The sequence below is a fragment of the Aspergillus multicolor genome (genome assembly GCF_047715735.1).
Source record: "Aspergillus multicolor strain CBS 133.54 unplaced genomic scaffold BDW74scaffold_35, whole genome shotgun sequence".
Classification (NCBI taxonomy): domain Eukaryota; kingdom Fungi; phylum Ascomycota; class Eurotiomycetes; order Eurotiales; family Aspergillaceae; genus Aspergillus; species Aspergillus multicolor.
In genome coordinates, this window is record NW_027395986.1 from 42,891 (window position 1) to 57,410 (window position 14,520).

Genomic DNA, 14,520 nt, shown 5'->3' on the forward strand with positions numbered 1-14,520 from the left:
AGACCACCATGAATGGGCTGCTGACTACCAAATCGAAGAGGTTTCGCTCGAGTGGCTACCGGACATAGCGGGCTGCAGCATATCGTACGATCTATTCTAGACCCAGGACTTCGATTGTACTACGGCATTATTGTCTAAAGGAACTTCAGGATCTTCATAGTTGAGTGTCATTCATCATATTCTCATTCAAAAATATACCAAGCTCCAGGCTCGTTAACTTGCTAATTACAAAATATTTACCGGCAGGTGTAGCCACCGTCAATGACCAGGTCCGCACCAGTGGTGTACGTGCTGGCATCAGAAACAAGATAGACATAAGCACCCTTCAGCTCCTTCGCATCACCGTTGCGGCCCATGGGGATCATGGACATCCAGAGGTCCTGGATCTTCTGGTCGACGAAGTCCGACAGACCGGTGTCGATGTAACCGGGGGAGATGGAGTTGACACGGGCAAAGTCCCTCCACTCGTTCGCCAGCGAACGAGCCATGTGGATGCATCCCGCCTTCGCAACGTTGTAACTCGTCTGCTCCTGGGGGAAGTTGGCGATGTGACCGCTCATGGACGAGGTAATGACAAAGGAGCCCTTGCCGCGCTGCTTGAAGTGCGGGCCAACGGCCTTGGCGCAGTGGAAGGTGCCGTTCAGATCGGTCTGGATGACCTCCATCCAGTCCTCGACGGAGCCGTCGAGGATGCCGCTGTTGGCGGTGCGGCCGGCGTTGGCGATGAAGGCGTCGATCTGCCCGAACTCGGCGATCACGTCCTTAACCAGCTTCTCGACGCTCGCGTAGTCGCCGATGTCGAGCTTGTAGGCCTTAGCCTTAACGCCGTACGTCTCGGACAGCTCCTTTGCGTTCTTCTCGCCGCCCTCGGGGCGCGAGGCGTAGGTGATTGCGACGTTGGCGCCCATCTCGGCGCAGCCGCGGGCAGCTTCGATGCCCATGCCGCGGGGGCCGGAGGCGCCGGTGATGACGACGACCTTGCCCTTGAGGCTGAAGAGGTCCTTGACGGAGGAGGCGGCGGGGACTTCCTGAGGCATTGTGGTGGTGGTTGTTGTTGTGGTGGTGGTTGTTGTTGTGGTGGTGGTTGTTGTTGTGGTGGTGGTAGTAGAGGTAGGTAGAAAGGAGGGAAGGTGTTTTGTTTTGGTTGCTTGATTGGTTTGTGTGAAGGGGCTATAGAAGCAGACAATCGAGACGTTTAAGTAGCAATACAGCGGACAGGTGATGACGTGGTGATGATTTCACGAAGCTTCGAAGCGGGGACTCGGAAGATGGGAGAACCTGATGGGCTGACTGCAAACAGGGACGAATGGATGGGGCTCTTTATACTATGTGTTCATACTGCCCCTCCATCCAGAGCTCGGAGTTTCTGTACGCTGCAGACCGGTCGAGGCACAGCGTGTGCTGGGCACCCTGGCACGCTGTGCAGGAGACACTGAGGGGCGCTGGGTCTATGACGCCATGAAACCTTGCGCGGGGTGGGGCGTGCTCTCGGCCAGCCAACTCCGAGGTCTATACATCTCAGCGTAAGCGATTAGACAGATTTCCATAAGCAAGTTCTACTCAATTGAGGACTTGATAGGTTTGACGAGCATATCCTGAGTTTTCTTGTCCTGCTTACAATTGACTTTGTCAGGTCTGTGTAAGGGGCTCAAGACTTGGGGCTGGCCGCGGGGGCTGACGGAGGGGTTGGTAATGGTTAGACTGGGAGAATGAGGGGTAGACTTACTAGGCTAGATGGGACTATACGGACAACGGAGGACGGAGGTGCGGTATCCCAGACAACCTTAATGACCTGTCTCATGCAATTGAGCTGAATTGACTTTCTGGGCTACGTGGCAGGTTACGGAGCGGAGGACCCTGCTGTCTACGGAGTTAACCAAGGGAAAAGCAAGAGTTACTTCGTACTCGGGGACGATTGGATTGTCAATTCCTCATATCGCATTCAATCATCTACTCTATGAATCATACCAGGTATCATATATACATCTTGGCCTGGTATACAAAGTACGAAATACCCTTGGGCTGCTTGGCTGCTTACGACCTAAGCAACCCCTCCCCCTCCCATTCCTCACCGGCAGTCTCACCATCGCCAGGTTTAGCTCGATGTCCCGCAGCCACCATAGCCAGCGCATCCTTCCTCCCACGCTGCGCATTAACCAGCCACACTAGCGGCATCGGCAGCACGACAAGAACACCAATGAAAATGAAGCCGGAGCGGACAGAGCCAGTCGCATCGATAAGGGCACCGACAATAGCCGGCCCCACGAATGAGGAACCCTTATCGGTGGCCGCGTAGAGCGCGTAAAACGCTGCTTCGCTGCCGGGTGGGATCAGCTCGCCGAAGAGCGAGCGGCAGTATGATGCCAGGCCGCCGGAGACGACGCCGTGGACGATGCCCAGCGGAAAGATTTCCCAGGGTTGTTGCAGCCCAAGGACGCCCCATTTCTTGATGAAAGGGATGTACGCTAGCATTCCATACAATGGGATGATCTCGAAGAGGGCTATGCAGAGGAAGATCGTGTGGTTGGAGGCTAGGCCGAACCGTCGGGCTACGATGGGCCAGAGGAATGCGCCGGCCATTCCGGACATCGTTGCTGTTATGGAGAGCAAGCCGACGGAGACGGTACTTAGATGGAGCTCTGTCCGGGCGAAAAGGATCGCTGTTCCGGATACTGTTGCTATTGCGTCGGAAATCAGGAACCAGGCGGCCAGGAAGATAACTACTTCACGCAGCTTCAGTGCGACCTTGATGGTGTTCCAGAGGGACTTCCAGGCGAATCCCACCAGGTGTAGCCAGACGCGCCATTTCCGACGGTAGCCGGCGCCCGGTGCGACGTCGTCCAAAGGAGGTCCAGGGCGGGTTCGCAACCATCGACCGCAGACGACAGTGAATGCGGCCCACCAGATACCGACCAAGAGCAAAACAAACCGCAGCGGCAGAGTCGGGTGAGCTTTGCCCATGGATGTCTTGGACAATGTAAACAGCATCAGGATGCTCAGAATCTGCACAAAAACCGCGGCAAAGTAACCCAATCCCACTCCGCGCGACGAAATGCTCGTGGAGAGCTGCAGTTCCGGAGATGTAGCGCCAGAAGTCTTTTCAGACTCTGCAGGTTTCCCAGACTCCGCCGGCCCAAAAGGGTCACCATTATCCTCATCATCCGTCCACGACCGCAAAGAGAAATCGTCTGCGTCGGGAAGGTTGTGGAGCTCGCCTCCATTCTTGTCCGAGGCAGTCTGAATCGAAGGGTCGTTTGCGACGAGGATAGGCAGGAACGAATTGAGGACGACAAACGAGGAACCGAGGCAGGTGACGCCGATAATGACCAAGAGGGCCCCGAGTATGAAGACCGGCGGTGCAATCAGCATGAAAAGCATGGACGTCGCGGATCCGACGAAGCCGAATGTCAGCAGTAGTGTCTTTCGGTTATTTTCTGGCCAAGTCAGTATAACGACATCATCCCGGGACATTTACCGTCTCACCGTAATCCGCAAGAGCGCTAAAGGACACGAGGGTCAAGGCTTGGATGAGCACCGCCAGCGAGAAGGTGTACATCGCAAAACTCGCCGTGTTGATCTCCATGCCCAACACCGGGACGACACAGGCTTCGTTCGCCGGCGCAGTCCCGTTACCGGCGGTGGGCGCGTCCGGACCGACGCATGGTCGATGGCTCGAGGAGAAGAATCCCTGTTCGCGGGCTAATTGCTCTAGGGTGAGAGGGAGAAACGAACCTAAAAAAGTCAGCATCAGCCCTCAGAATACCCCCCGATGAACATACCGACGCCGCACACGGCAAACACTTCGGCAGCGACCCCGTAAGCATACCAGCCCCAAATCTCGCGACGGTCTGTGGGGGAGGTATCCTCGCCGCGGTACCGCGGGGAACGGCGACCGGAGCCCGCCTCTTCAGGCGACGAGGGGAGCTGGGAGAAGGACGCCATGATGAAGACTGTAAGGAAGAAACAAAACTTCACGAGAGCAGCATGGCTGGAAAGCAGGGCCGGCAGTTGCAGTGGAGCTGGCAGCCCTGCTTCCTTTCGTCCAACGGCCTCTCGTCTTTGGTCGATGACGACCCAAACAACGGAACGCCCGGATAGACCTCACCGCTTTTTCAGCGGGCAGTATTCTGACAACGGAAGGCGGTCATCCCAGTACCTTCCATGATGTGATTGGCCAGTGAATCTATACCAACGCAATGAGGCAACAAGGCATCAACAGGCTAGGAAGGTAAATACTTGAGGGCAATTGAGATGATGGGCAGCAGGTCAGCCGGCTCATTAGCATCATGTCAGACAGCTGAAGTTGAAGGCCTTGTGTTCCCTCGAAAATACCCGAACACCCTCGCAGGGAAGCGCACCCGGTGCCGGCCCGACCTCCTTCCTCTTTTGGGCCCGGTCACTTCTTGTCAATCCGTTCTTCCTCCTCTTCTATTTAGGTATCCCACTCTCGCTACTTTACGATTTCTCTACCTACAGTATATTCCGACCTAGTCGCTCGTTTTTCCATTCGAGATGTTTCGTACCCTGACCTCCGCCATCTTGCTCGTCATCAATTGGATCGCCTTTCTCTTGAGCCGGCTGCTATATCGTATCCGAGGCCACGACTCGCGGCAGATTATTCAACATCGCGCGTTCAGTCACCATCCAGAGCCGAACATCATTCTCGAGGCGCCGGAGTGCGGCCATTCCGGCTCCCATCTACTCCCAAACCACACTTGCTTAGACGACGGGAAGATCGGCAAGATCCCAGAGCTTCGATGGAGGCCACCAAGCCACCTCGACGTCAAGCAATATGCTTTGATCTGTGAGGATCTTGATGCACCTATACCATTCTCCATCATTAATCACGGCCTCTTCTTCGGTATCCCACCTACCACGACCGAGGTGTTCCCCGACGATATCGAACAAGACAGGAATTGTGCTGGCCGCCTCACTCTTGCAGGCTGGGGGTTTGTACCGACCATGAGGGGGACACCATACATGGGCGCGGCTGCTCCTCTCGGTCATGGAGTCCATCGATATGTATATACCGTCATCGCCCTCAACGAGCCTCTTCATTTCGATCGGCCTGACAAGGTCACCAAGCGCGAAGTCAAGAAGGCACTAGCCGACAAGGTAATTGGCTGGGGACAGTGGACCGGACACTTCGAACGACCTTGGCCTCGGTAAACTAGGCCTGCTCTGCGCCATCGGATCAGCGACTCGACATCAACATGGTAGGAATGGTCATGGGGAACATCGTGAACTGAGGCAGGAGGCGTCTATTCTTCCGCGCTGTATATCCTCAACGCCCTTCCAATGATATTTCTATATGGTCTGCTACCTACTTTGCCAACGCGCCCCGTTGTTATGATACCCTCCAATTACTCAGTTATGAACAGCAGTACAAGGGACAATCAACAGGAATAACCCGGCTAGCATTTTTCTTGCCTCAACATGCATACCGCCCACTTAACTCCCTATACATCGTCAGCTCCACCATCACGAACTCAAAACGACGTGCTTACCTGTTTCAGCTTCAATCTGCTCCATGAAGACGGCTAGACGATGGATTGACGGCTCGACCGAAGACTCGCATGCTCTCAACGTCGCAGCCCCTGCTCTATGTGACTGCCCACAATCCTTCGCAAGAGTTCGCAGTCCCTTCAACAGTTCCAGAAGTTTCATCGAGCTCTTCCCAAGAAGCATCCGTACCAGCACCACCGTCTCATCAGCGTCGAGGTCCATCTGCCCTAGTTGTATCTTACTCCGTATGCATAGGAACTGGGGCAGCGAGGGGTCGAACAGCGCGTCTTTCCGCGTAACGTTGTATGCCAAGCGGGCAGCCTCGAAAAGAGCAAGGGACTGGTCTGTGAGGGCTGGGAGCGTCAAGAGGGTCGATCCGGGGTTCGCTCGGCATTCTTTGCATTTGAGCATAGCTTGGCCCTGGATATGTATGCGATCAACCAGCCCGAGAATTGTTTCGAGTTCCACCACAGTCGGCACGCTTCGGATTTCATTCGTAACCTGCAAAGCCCCTATCGAACACTGGCACCCAGTTTCTGACTCCATCGAAGTGAGGATGAGGGAATAAATTATGCGGTCGAGGGACAGAGAGTTGGTGGTTTTTTTTGCTGTGCTGAAGTTGAGGTATGTCGGCATTGTTGGCCCCTGATGTATATGCTCTGCCCCTGAACGGGCGTTTGGTACGCCTGATGAAACGGGAGAGGCTAATATAGAGGGTAGCAGTGATTCCCAAACACGGCCCCCCTTCACATGCGCAATGCTAGCTTCGATGTCGACGGATAGGCAATACAACCTCGGGTTCGTGAGGAAAGAGTCATTCATCAGCCTCACAATTTCCATCACATCAAGTTGCAAGCCCTGTTGGCCCGTCCTTTCGCGCAGCCAAAGTCATCGTGAAACCACACACTTCCTCCGATCCGCCGAGCGTTGCACAGTCAACTATAACCTGGGTATGATTACCACCTCAGTCATCTGGGCCAGATTGGGCGCTGACGCTCATCGCTACCTGACGACGAGGCAGCTGAGGCCTTTCGGGCAAATTTGACTACGATAATCGGCGCAAGGTGTCTCAACCAGGATGATAGACTTTGATTATGGGGTTCTGAAAGCAAGAAAATTACGTCACGACCTAGTCAACATGTCAAGCTTCATCATGATCAGTCGCAGTCTCTGATACGTCTCTTTCATCATCATCACCCGACCCCTCGATGGTGTTAGGAACTCCTGCGTGTAGGCAAGGATCCGCCGGACTGTTCTCTGCAAGCCCTCGAGTCGCCGTTTCAGTACTCGCTTCACGAATGCGCATTTCTCCTCAGATGGCACGCAAAAGCCCCCGATTATCAGTGGACATGCATCAACCTGCGTCCTGAACTGCACATTGCCGCCTTTGAACCTTCGGGAGAGTGTTACTAGCCCAGCGTCAGGCCTATACTCCTGCGCCAAAGCACCAAAATAGTCGGGGAAGAACCGCTCTACTACATCATTTTCGGCAGAGGTTATGGTGTCTAGCGCAGTAATCACGCTATCAATGCTGAGGATGACAATCATGAGAAAGTCCACCCTGATTCGTGAACAACCGCGACACTGCAGGATTGTGTCAATCAATTGCTGCAGCATCCTCTGCCGTGTCAAAATCGTGTCAATGGCAACTGTAGGACCGGATTGTATGGCACAAGCGTTTAGTCTGATTAGATCCCGAACCACTTGCTCGTGATTCTGGCATGGGAAGATATTTGAAAAGCTGTTGATGCTTTTCTTGAAGTCTTCTTCCGGAAAGCTGTAATCGTGCGACCGCTTTGTGCCGACCGGAGTGAAGAAGTTTGACGGTTCTCCTAAATCTGCGCCCAGAATTGGGAGTGGCTGCGCCCGAGGAAATGTCTCTTGTTTTAGTTGTTCAGGATAGACTGAATTGCCCGGGAAACATCCTTGACTGCTACTGGGAAGGGAAATGCCATGAGCTAGGCAGTCATTGACGCCGGAATAACAACTCGAGGTCGACGGCGCATCCAGTGCTTCGGATGTTGAATCTGAAAACCCTTCCGATGTAATCGGCAGACTATCCAAGTCCATCGACATTCGGTCATCTCCCTTGCCATCGTTGTCAATCTGATCCATGAACCCGCAATCCTGGCCTGGATCGGTGAAGGGGTTGGACATGAATTCGTGAAGCCAGCTATCCGAGGCCATGTCGAAGTCTGAAACTACTAGACACCCGGGTTAGTCAGGTCATTATCATGGGTTGGGAAAAACGGACCTGAGAAGGGTGGCGCCGTGACGATGTCCATGAAGGACGGGGTCGGCAGACTCGCGCCTTCGACCGACATCTCATCGGTATGACCATGCTCAAACGGAAGCTTATCGAAGAGTGGCTTGTCGTCGCCGTCAACCGACCCATCATTTGCACCAAGGTCTGGCATCGGCTCTTCCTTAACCTTCTTCTTTCTCTGACTTCGCACCTTCTTACTCACGCCGCTGTCACTGTGGCCGGTGGAGTCAAGACGCGGATCTCTCTTTTTGGCGGGTCTCCCTAGACGGCGGGATATGCTGTAAACACATTCGATGTTATGCTTCTGGCATCGTTTACAAGAGGGTCTCTCGTGGCTACATTTGATCTTGGCTTGCTGGCAGGCGTTGCAGGTCTGGCGGATTTTAACGCTCTTTGGCAGCTTATCAGGGGGGATGTCGCCCCATTTGACACTCTTGGTCTGCTTGTCAGAAGAGGAAAAGTCGCTTTCTTTGAGCTGATTCATGATGAGATTCGTCTCTGCAATGTGGAGAAGTTTCAAGTCCGGATTGCCAGCTTGGTGGCGTATATATGATGAGGCAAACTCTACCACTTCCACAGTCCAACAGCATTCCTCCGAGAAAGGCCGCAACGGCCGGGTGGAGTCTGGGTAGCAATAGCGCTGCGTTTCTTGCTCTGGCTGGCCGGTCTAGGTTACATGATCCACGTACCACATGGTGTGTCCACAAGCTGCTTGAAACCTGGGTGTTCGCTCGATTACTGGCGAAACCCACGCATGGTTCGTGCTATGCTAAGAAAAGAATGTAAATGCTTATCGCCGGCGCTGTGGCACCATGAATGCTGCAGTAGGTCGAGTTCCTGCAAGTTCATCACGCCTAGTTTAGAACCGGCCTCGGACCCGGTCTACGTAAGGAAGAAGTTCAGCGAATCAACGACTCTGGATTCTCTACGCTCCAACATCTAACGGACTGCCCTAAACCATGCGGGTTACACCGTGTCTTGGACTAATTAACTGCCGGAACAAGGGGATCAACGCGGCCCATCCAACCGCCAGCGGATAGTATCCCCACCCGTCCTGCTATCCACCTGTGCTACATGACAGTTTGCCGCCCTTGCGCCCCCCTCACATGCTCCCGAACCTCTGCTGTACTGGTAGCCGTTGCAATCACCGGCTGGCTACAGGGAGCCGTTCTGATCCACGTTGTCGTTGGCGTCGGGGTGGGCGTGCTCGACGTCACTGTGCCAGGTTCGTTATTGTTGACAAAGAAATAGTTACCAGCCACGGGACGTTGAAGGCCAGTGACCTCAACAAACTGACGGAGGTCAAACCCGGCCCGTGCCTCCATCGTCTTGGGGAAAATATGCCCGAAACAGCCGGGGAACATGTACTGCTCGTGTTGCTCGAATGCAAGAAAGACGTACCGGTGATGCGTGTTTGGCGGGGGTTGGGGAGAAATATATTCCGCCGGGTGTTTGCCGAACGGGCCCTTCCCATGGCCCTCCGACTCTAGCCACGGCTTGTCGTTGTGCATCACCATGTTTGGTTGAAACCAGTGGAGGATAACCGTTGAGGTGCGCCCGACTTGGACGTCGAGGTCCACCATGACGATCAGATACGTTGAGTTTGCGTGGAAACGGATGCTGCTGATTTGCGGCAAGGGATGCGTGTCTAGCGGGTTTAGTACTGCATTCGTACGGAGGCCTGAGCCATCATACCTGACATGTTGAGCGTGTCTCCCGGAAGCACCCATGGTGCTTTGGGGTACCGAAGATCAAGGGGAGGCAGCCCATGTGGCAAGGGGTCAATTTGCCCCAAGGCCATCAAGAACACCGAGGTGAGATAAAAGAGTCTTTGGAGGAGCATCTTGCCGGTCTCCTTTTGTCACTGATTATCTTGTCCTTGGCCACTACTCATGATCCATCCTCAGCAGACTACCCTTTTATACGAACAACATCAATTGAAATGTGTAACTCGTGGCATTTCTAGATCTCGGTGACTATCGACTCCCGGCGAGTTAAATAGGAGCTCTGATCATTTCTACACCGTTCCATCGTCCACACCGAAACTTCGCTTTTGCTTCTGGTCCCGCTGTACTCGCCATTGTACGCCATTCGCATAGGCCATGCCCAAAATCGGACAACAAACGGCTACGATCACCGCCGACACAACGCTATATGTCCGCCCGTTGCCAAACCTCTCCACCATCGGCGTGACAAGCGCTGTACTCGCCGCGCCGAGAAAGCACCGCACGAAATTGTTTGTTGCCATCACCGTTGCCGGTGTGCTGTAGTACAGATCGACCAGTAGCACGTTCATCACGTTGTAGGAGGCTGTGATGGAAAAAGAGACGAGGAAGATCAGGGCCAGGGAAACCGCGAGGGGAGGCTGCAGATCGAGAACCACGCCGTAGAGTAGGAGTGCGAGGGCGCTCAGAAGCTATAGAGCTATTATTAGTATCGTTTTTTCACCTGCATATTGGAGTCTGGTATGGGTGCTACTGTACTCACTGCCATTGGACCCCCTATTTGCAGTCTTGCGCGTTCGATGTGGAATTCTGTATCCTTTCTTGTTCCATTTCCATCCGCAGCTCCGTTTGTGTCTTGATACTCTCTTTGCACCCTTCTATAATTCCAATCCATAATCTTCCCGCAGAAAGCCGCAGAAACCAAGGACCCGACACCTGCGGGAAGAAAAACAAGTCCAATCCCAATATCTTTGAACCCATACAGTCTCTCAAACTGCACTGGGATTCCTGCTGTCACGGAGTAGTAGCTAGCGAAGACAAGTCCGTTCGAGAGAAGAATCAGGCCTGCGGGACGATGGCCCAGCAGCCGGAGAGACGCGAATGGATTTGGGACTGCGAATTTCCGCTGCTTCTTTGCAGGCCCATCTGTGTGCGCTGGTGTTCGTTCTCTCCTGAGCACTTCCTCGTCGACCTCTGTCTTGCTATTCGATCGAGTATTCTTCGTCTCTGGCAGAACCACAACCAACATCCCCAACACAACCATCCCTGCAACAGCAAGGAACCCAAAGACCCCCCTCCACCCAAATCTTCCCCCCGTAATAACACCCCCCAGCACCGGTCCCAGACTCGGTGCGAGGATATTCCCCAAAGACGTAAAACCTATGTACACCCCTCGTTCATGAGGCTCAATGATATCCGCCGCAACGGCCGCCGAGAGCGCGACTGTGCCGGAGATGCCTGTGCTCTGGAGAGCGCGGAAAACAAGAAGAGATCTGTAGGAGTGGCATCGTGACAATGCGATGTTGGATATGATGTACAGCGTAAGGCATAATATGTACGCTGGTCGACGCCCGTGGGTGTCGGAGAGGGTCGCTGTTAGGGTTGGGGAGAGGGCTTGGCATATCTACATCCTCATTTCTGCCATTAGCTATCTTCAGAGTATTGGTTCTAGGTGGATTTGGAGAAAAGAGTGCGTACCATATACGTCGTAATCGTGAGATTTATCTGCGACTGGGAGACATGGAGTTCGGTCGCGAGGGCGTTGAGAGCCGAGTAGTAGATGTTTGAGCTTAGGGGGGATAAGGTCGAGGCTAGGAAGGCCGTGAGGATGATGAGACGTTTTTGGGAGGGGGTGAATGTGTTCTTGGGGGTTGTGGTGTCTGCGGCATTGGTGGGCTTGGAGGGTGGATTTGAGGATGTGGATAAAGATGAAGGTGAGGGTGAGGGCGAGGATTCTGGTGCCAGGAGGGGCGTTGTCTCTGTTACTTGAGGCATAGTCGTGGGTTCCTTGTGAGGTATCATGTTTGGAGTCCAAGGGATAGTCGTCAAGGGGACCTGAGTATGCATTGAGTTATAGTAAAGTAGATGGACCTGCAACCTAAGGTGGATGTACGCAGTACCTGAAGTAGCGAAAGAGTATATTTGATTGATTAATTGGCTTGATTGACAAACCCTTGACTACTGAAGCGTAAGTATACAGCAAGCACGAAAAACCGGACTACCTATCGTTTCAGAACTTCCACGGCGTTGACCAAACACCTTCCGCCCATCAAACAAGCTAGCTAGGTCAAACCAACGAACGTAGGACAGGATACATTGTCTCAGAACCAAGTTCGACCGAGAACCAAGCCCGGGTCCAGACTCAGATCTTCGGTTGGTACGTATCCTCCCGTGCATCCCCGGTGTAGAGATGCGCTGGACGAAACAATTTACCGCATGTTACTAGAGACGTAGCAGGGTCGTCAGAACAGAACGTAATACCCCGGCGGTACATCACCGTTGCAGCGTAACTGGAAGGACTGGGGCAAACTCACGCATGTACTCCCTCCAATGTGCCATGATGCCCATGATCCGCTGTGCAAGCATAGCCGCCGGGATCATCTCGACCTCGAATCCTCTAACCAAACAAGCAATCAGCGTCAGCCGAAACATCGAATCATTCATAGCATACGCCATCGTCACAGGCAAACAAGGAAGGCCACTCACACTCCAGTAAAAACAAAATTCCCATAGAAGTCCGCATTGGGGTAGAGCCCTCTGCTGCGAAAATAGTTGTCCCCCGATGCAGCACGTTCAATGGCCTCGGATAGTTTTAGGAGAGGGGTAGGCGGCAGATCCTCAAGGATCGACTGGACATAACGTACTCGGGGGTCGATTCCCTTATACGCGCGGTGGCCATATCCAAATAGCCTTTTGTGACCCTGTTTGACTTCGTCTAGGAATGCGGGGATTCCGGCTTCAGTGCCGATTTCGGCCAAGGCGCGCTGGGCAGATTCGGTTGCGCCAAAATGCAGTGGGCCCCAGGCTGATGCAACTGAGGTGATGAGGCATGAAACTGGGTCTGTAAGCGAGGAGGCAGTGACGAGCGCGGAGAAGACGGTTAGTGCCATGCCGTGGTCGGCATTGAGCATGGCAAAGCGGCGGAAGCAGGAGAGCTTGACTGGGTCTGGTGTTCCTGTCGCTGGGTCCACTATACCCGCCATGATGAAGAGGTTCTCGCAGTAGGTTCTGTCATGCGATGGTGGGGTGAAGGGGATGTTCTTGCGGTGGCTAGCGACGATTCCGAACACGACTGCGTATGCGGCGACCGTACGTAGAATGGCGTTGTCCACGTTTTCGCGATTAGCTCGGTATTGGTGCGCGTTGGTTGAAGCAGGAATAGAGTCGGGTATGCAGGATAGGTAGGTGGATAGACCTGCTAGCATGAGGGCGAGCGGAGGAGTGTTGTTGCTGGGCTAGTCAGCCATGGTAAGAACCAGGCGTAGAGTACGTACGGCAATGCCCGTATAGCCATCTGAACGGTCCCTGGTACAGCTAGCATTTGCGCGGCCAACTTCAATCGAAGCTGCTCCTTTTGCGGCGGCTTTGGATATGAGCCCCATACCAGCAGATACATCATGTCTTCGAAGTCGCTAGTCCACAGTTCTTCCAAGCTATAGCCACGAAAGAGAAGGAGGCCTCGCTCATGATCTCTGATAATGTCAGCCTCGATAAAAGGTATGAAATCACTGCGCTGCATACGAGAAGCTGATGGCGGACTCAAGCACAGTCGTATTCTGTAGCCCTGGATCATGCAACCTCAGTCCGCCTGATATCTGATCGGCGCGGTTTGTCCCAACCCCCAAAGCCTTTATCCTCTTGAAATCTACTGCCGATATGGAGTTCTTTCGGATTGGAATCTCGTACCGCCCGTCAGTTCGCGAGTCCCGTATGTAGAGCGTGCCCGATGACATCGTTAGATATTCGTAGATTGAGCTATATTCTGTCCGCGTGAAGGTCAGCTTTTGTATCTTTGAATTGGAATAGCTCCGGAGCGAGCCAATGTCCGAGTCCGATCGCAAATACTCGCGATTGAAACGAATTGGTAGTAACGCCTCACACAGGTGATGAATCATCCATGGCCTGTGTAGCTCTCCCGCCCAAGCGGCGATTTTCTTGTCTCACAACACCATGTTTGTTCACCTGATCCTGGCTATGTTTCGGGATGTGATTGGAAGACGCGCGACCTGAAAAGGGGCTGAGTTGGAGTAATATGAGGAGGCAAACGTCTACCTTGAGGCATTTTCGAGCATCAGGTCGTTCAGGATCACACGACCACGCGAATTTGTGATGGCAAGCAACTAGGTAGTTTGATACAGGTGCGGGACCGGAAAGTGGCCAGATAAAGATCAAAAAGAATTCAATTTGCTATATTATCGCGCAATAAAACTGCTGTCGTCCATTCATGAATCGTCCATCATCATTTAGTTAGGCATGTACTCGAAGGGCTTCTCGAGGTGCTCCTGGCAGAAGGGAAGCTTTCCTACGGTCCAGATCTCGGTGTCCTATCGCGGCGCGTCAGTAAATATTCTAGGATTGGAGCGAAGCGTGCGACGTACTGGCTTGAGCTTCTTCTTGATCTCGGTGTCCAGAGTACCAGCTTTCAGGGCGATGATCGGAGGAGCGGCTTCGGGGTCGTGAGCGATGGGCGAACCGCATTCGGAGCAGAAGATGCGGTGGACGGCCTTGCCGGAGGAACCGTTCTTCGCGTAGCTCTTGGTGGGGCCGTTGATGGTCAGGGAGTCCTTGGGAACGACGGCGACGAGGGCTGGAGAGATTAGAAAGTGGTCGCGCAGTCGCCGAGAAGGGAAAACATACAGTAGGTGGAACCGCTCTGGCGCTGGCAGTCGTCGCAGTGGTCGTAGGCAGTGATGAGAGGCTGATCAACCTCGGCCTTGTAGGTGACAGCACCACAGAGACAGTGTCCGGTAAGAGGCATTGTGATGGTAGAGCTAGTAAGCTTGGGGATTTGGGTGTCTGATTGGA

General features: G+C 53.7%; 7 protein-coding genes across 7 annotated transcripts; all 7 read right to left on the reverse strand.

Annotated features, from left to right (window-relative positions):
• Positions 1–158: 158 nt before the first annotated feature.
• On the reverse strand, positions 159–1,095 carry BDW74DRAFT_161009 (SDR family oxidoreductase). The gene has a single exon (XM_073725727.1). The coding sequence runs from the start codon at positions 1,035–1,037 to the stop codon at positions 237–239; it is 801 nt and encodes a 266-aa protein (XP_073579495.1). The 5' UTR covers positions 1,038–1,095; the 3' UTR covers positions 159–236.
• A 601-nt stretch (positions 1,096–1,696) lies between these two features.
• BDW74DRAFT_161011 (MFS transporter) lies at positions 1,697–4,036 on the reverse strand. The gene is made up of 3 exons (XM_073725728.1): positions 3,780–4,036; positions 3,484–3,732; positions 1,697–3,434 (listed from the first exon to the last, which is right to left on the reverse strand). The coding sequence occupies exons 1-3, from the start codon at positions 3,940–3,942 to the stop codon at positions 2,035–2,037; spliced, it is 1,812 nt and encodes a 603-aa protein (XP_073579496.1). The 5' UTR covers positions 3,943–4,036; the 3' UTR covers positions 1,697–2,034.
• Positions 4,037–4,719: 683 nt separating this feature from the next.
• Positions 4,720–8,255, reverse strand: BDW74DRAFT_170553 (Zn(II)2Cys6 transcription factor domain-containing protein; the record flags this gene model as incomplete). Its single annotated transcript, XM_073727186.1, has 4 exons — positions 4,720–4,943; positions 5,508–6,118; positions 6,644–7,709; positions 7,760–8,255. 4 exons carry the CDS (start codon positions 8,253–8,255, stop codon positions 4,720–4,722), a joined length of 2,397 nt encoding a protein of 798 aa, XP_073579497.1.
• Positions 8,256–8,841: 586 nt separating this feature from the next.
• Positions 8,842–9,614, reverse strand: BDW74DRAFT_182360 (YbhB/YbcL family Raf kinase inhibitor-like protein; the record flags this gene model as incomplete). The annotated part of the gene is made up of 2 exons (XM_073730237.1): positions 8,842–9,419; positions 9,467–9,614. 2 exons carry the CDS (start codon positions 9,612–9,614, stop codon positions 8,842–8,844), a joined length of 726 nt encoding a protein of 241 aa, XP_073579498.1.
• Positions 9,615–9,788: 174 nt separating this feature from the next.
• On the reverse strand, positions 9,789–11,490 carry BDW74DRAFT_182361 (putative MFS efflux transporter; the record flags this gene model as incomplete). The annotated part of the gene is made up of 3 exons (XM_073730238.1): positions 9,789–10,187; positions 10,259–11,119; positions 11,194–11,490. 3 exons carry the CDS (start codon positions 11,488–11,490, stop codon positions 9,789–9,791), a joined length of 1,557 nt encoding a protein of 518 aa, XP_073579499.1.
• A 498-nt stretch (positions 11,491–11,988) lies between these two features.
• On the reverse strand, positions 11,989–13,448 carry BDW74DRAFT_182362 (putative citrate synthase; the record flags this gene model as incomplete). The annotated part of the gene is made up of 4 exons (XM_073730239.1): positions 11,989–12,112; positions 12,202–12,945; positions 12,990–13,187; positions 13,237–13,448. The coding sequence occupies 4 exons, from the start codon at positions 13,446–13,448 to the stop codon at positions 11,989–11,991; spliced, it is 1,278 nt and encodes a 425-aa protein (XP_073579500.1).
• A 510-nt stretch (positions 13,449–13,958) lies between these two features.
• On the reverse strand, positions 13,959–14,473 carry BDW74DRAFT_182363 (GFA family protein; the record flags this gene model as incomplete). The annotated part of the gene is made up of 3 exons (XM_073730240.1): positions 13,959–14,039; positions 14,094–14,302; positions 14,353–14,473. 3 exons carry the CDS (start codon positions 14,471–14,473, stop codon positions 13,959–13,961), a joined length of 411 nt encoding a protein of 136 aa, XP_073579501.1.
• Between the last annotated feature and the right edge of the window lie 47 nt (positions 14,474–14,520).

Excerpts from the sequence above, each read along its gene's own strand:
- BDW74DRAFT_161009 (XM_073725727.1), bottom strand. The coding sequence starts at position 1,037 with ATGCCTCAGGAAGTCCCCGCCGCCTCCTCCGTCAAGGACCTCTTCAGC.
- BDW74DRAFT_161011 (XM_073725728.1), bottom strand. The coding sequence starts at position 3,942 with ATGGCGTCCTTCTCCCAGCTCCCCTCGTCGCCTGAAGAGGCGGGCTCC. Across the intron at positions 3,733-3,779 it reads GTTTGCCGTGTGCGGCGTCG|GTTCGTTTCTCCCTCTCACC; the intron begins GTATGTTCATCG and ends TGACTTTTTTAG. Across the intron at positions 3,435-3,483 it reads TAGCGCTCTTGCGGATTACG|AAAATAACCGAAAGACACTA; the intron begins GTGAGACGGTAA and ends TGACTTGGCCAG.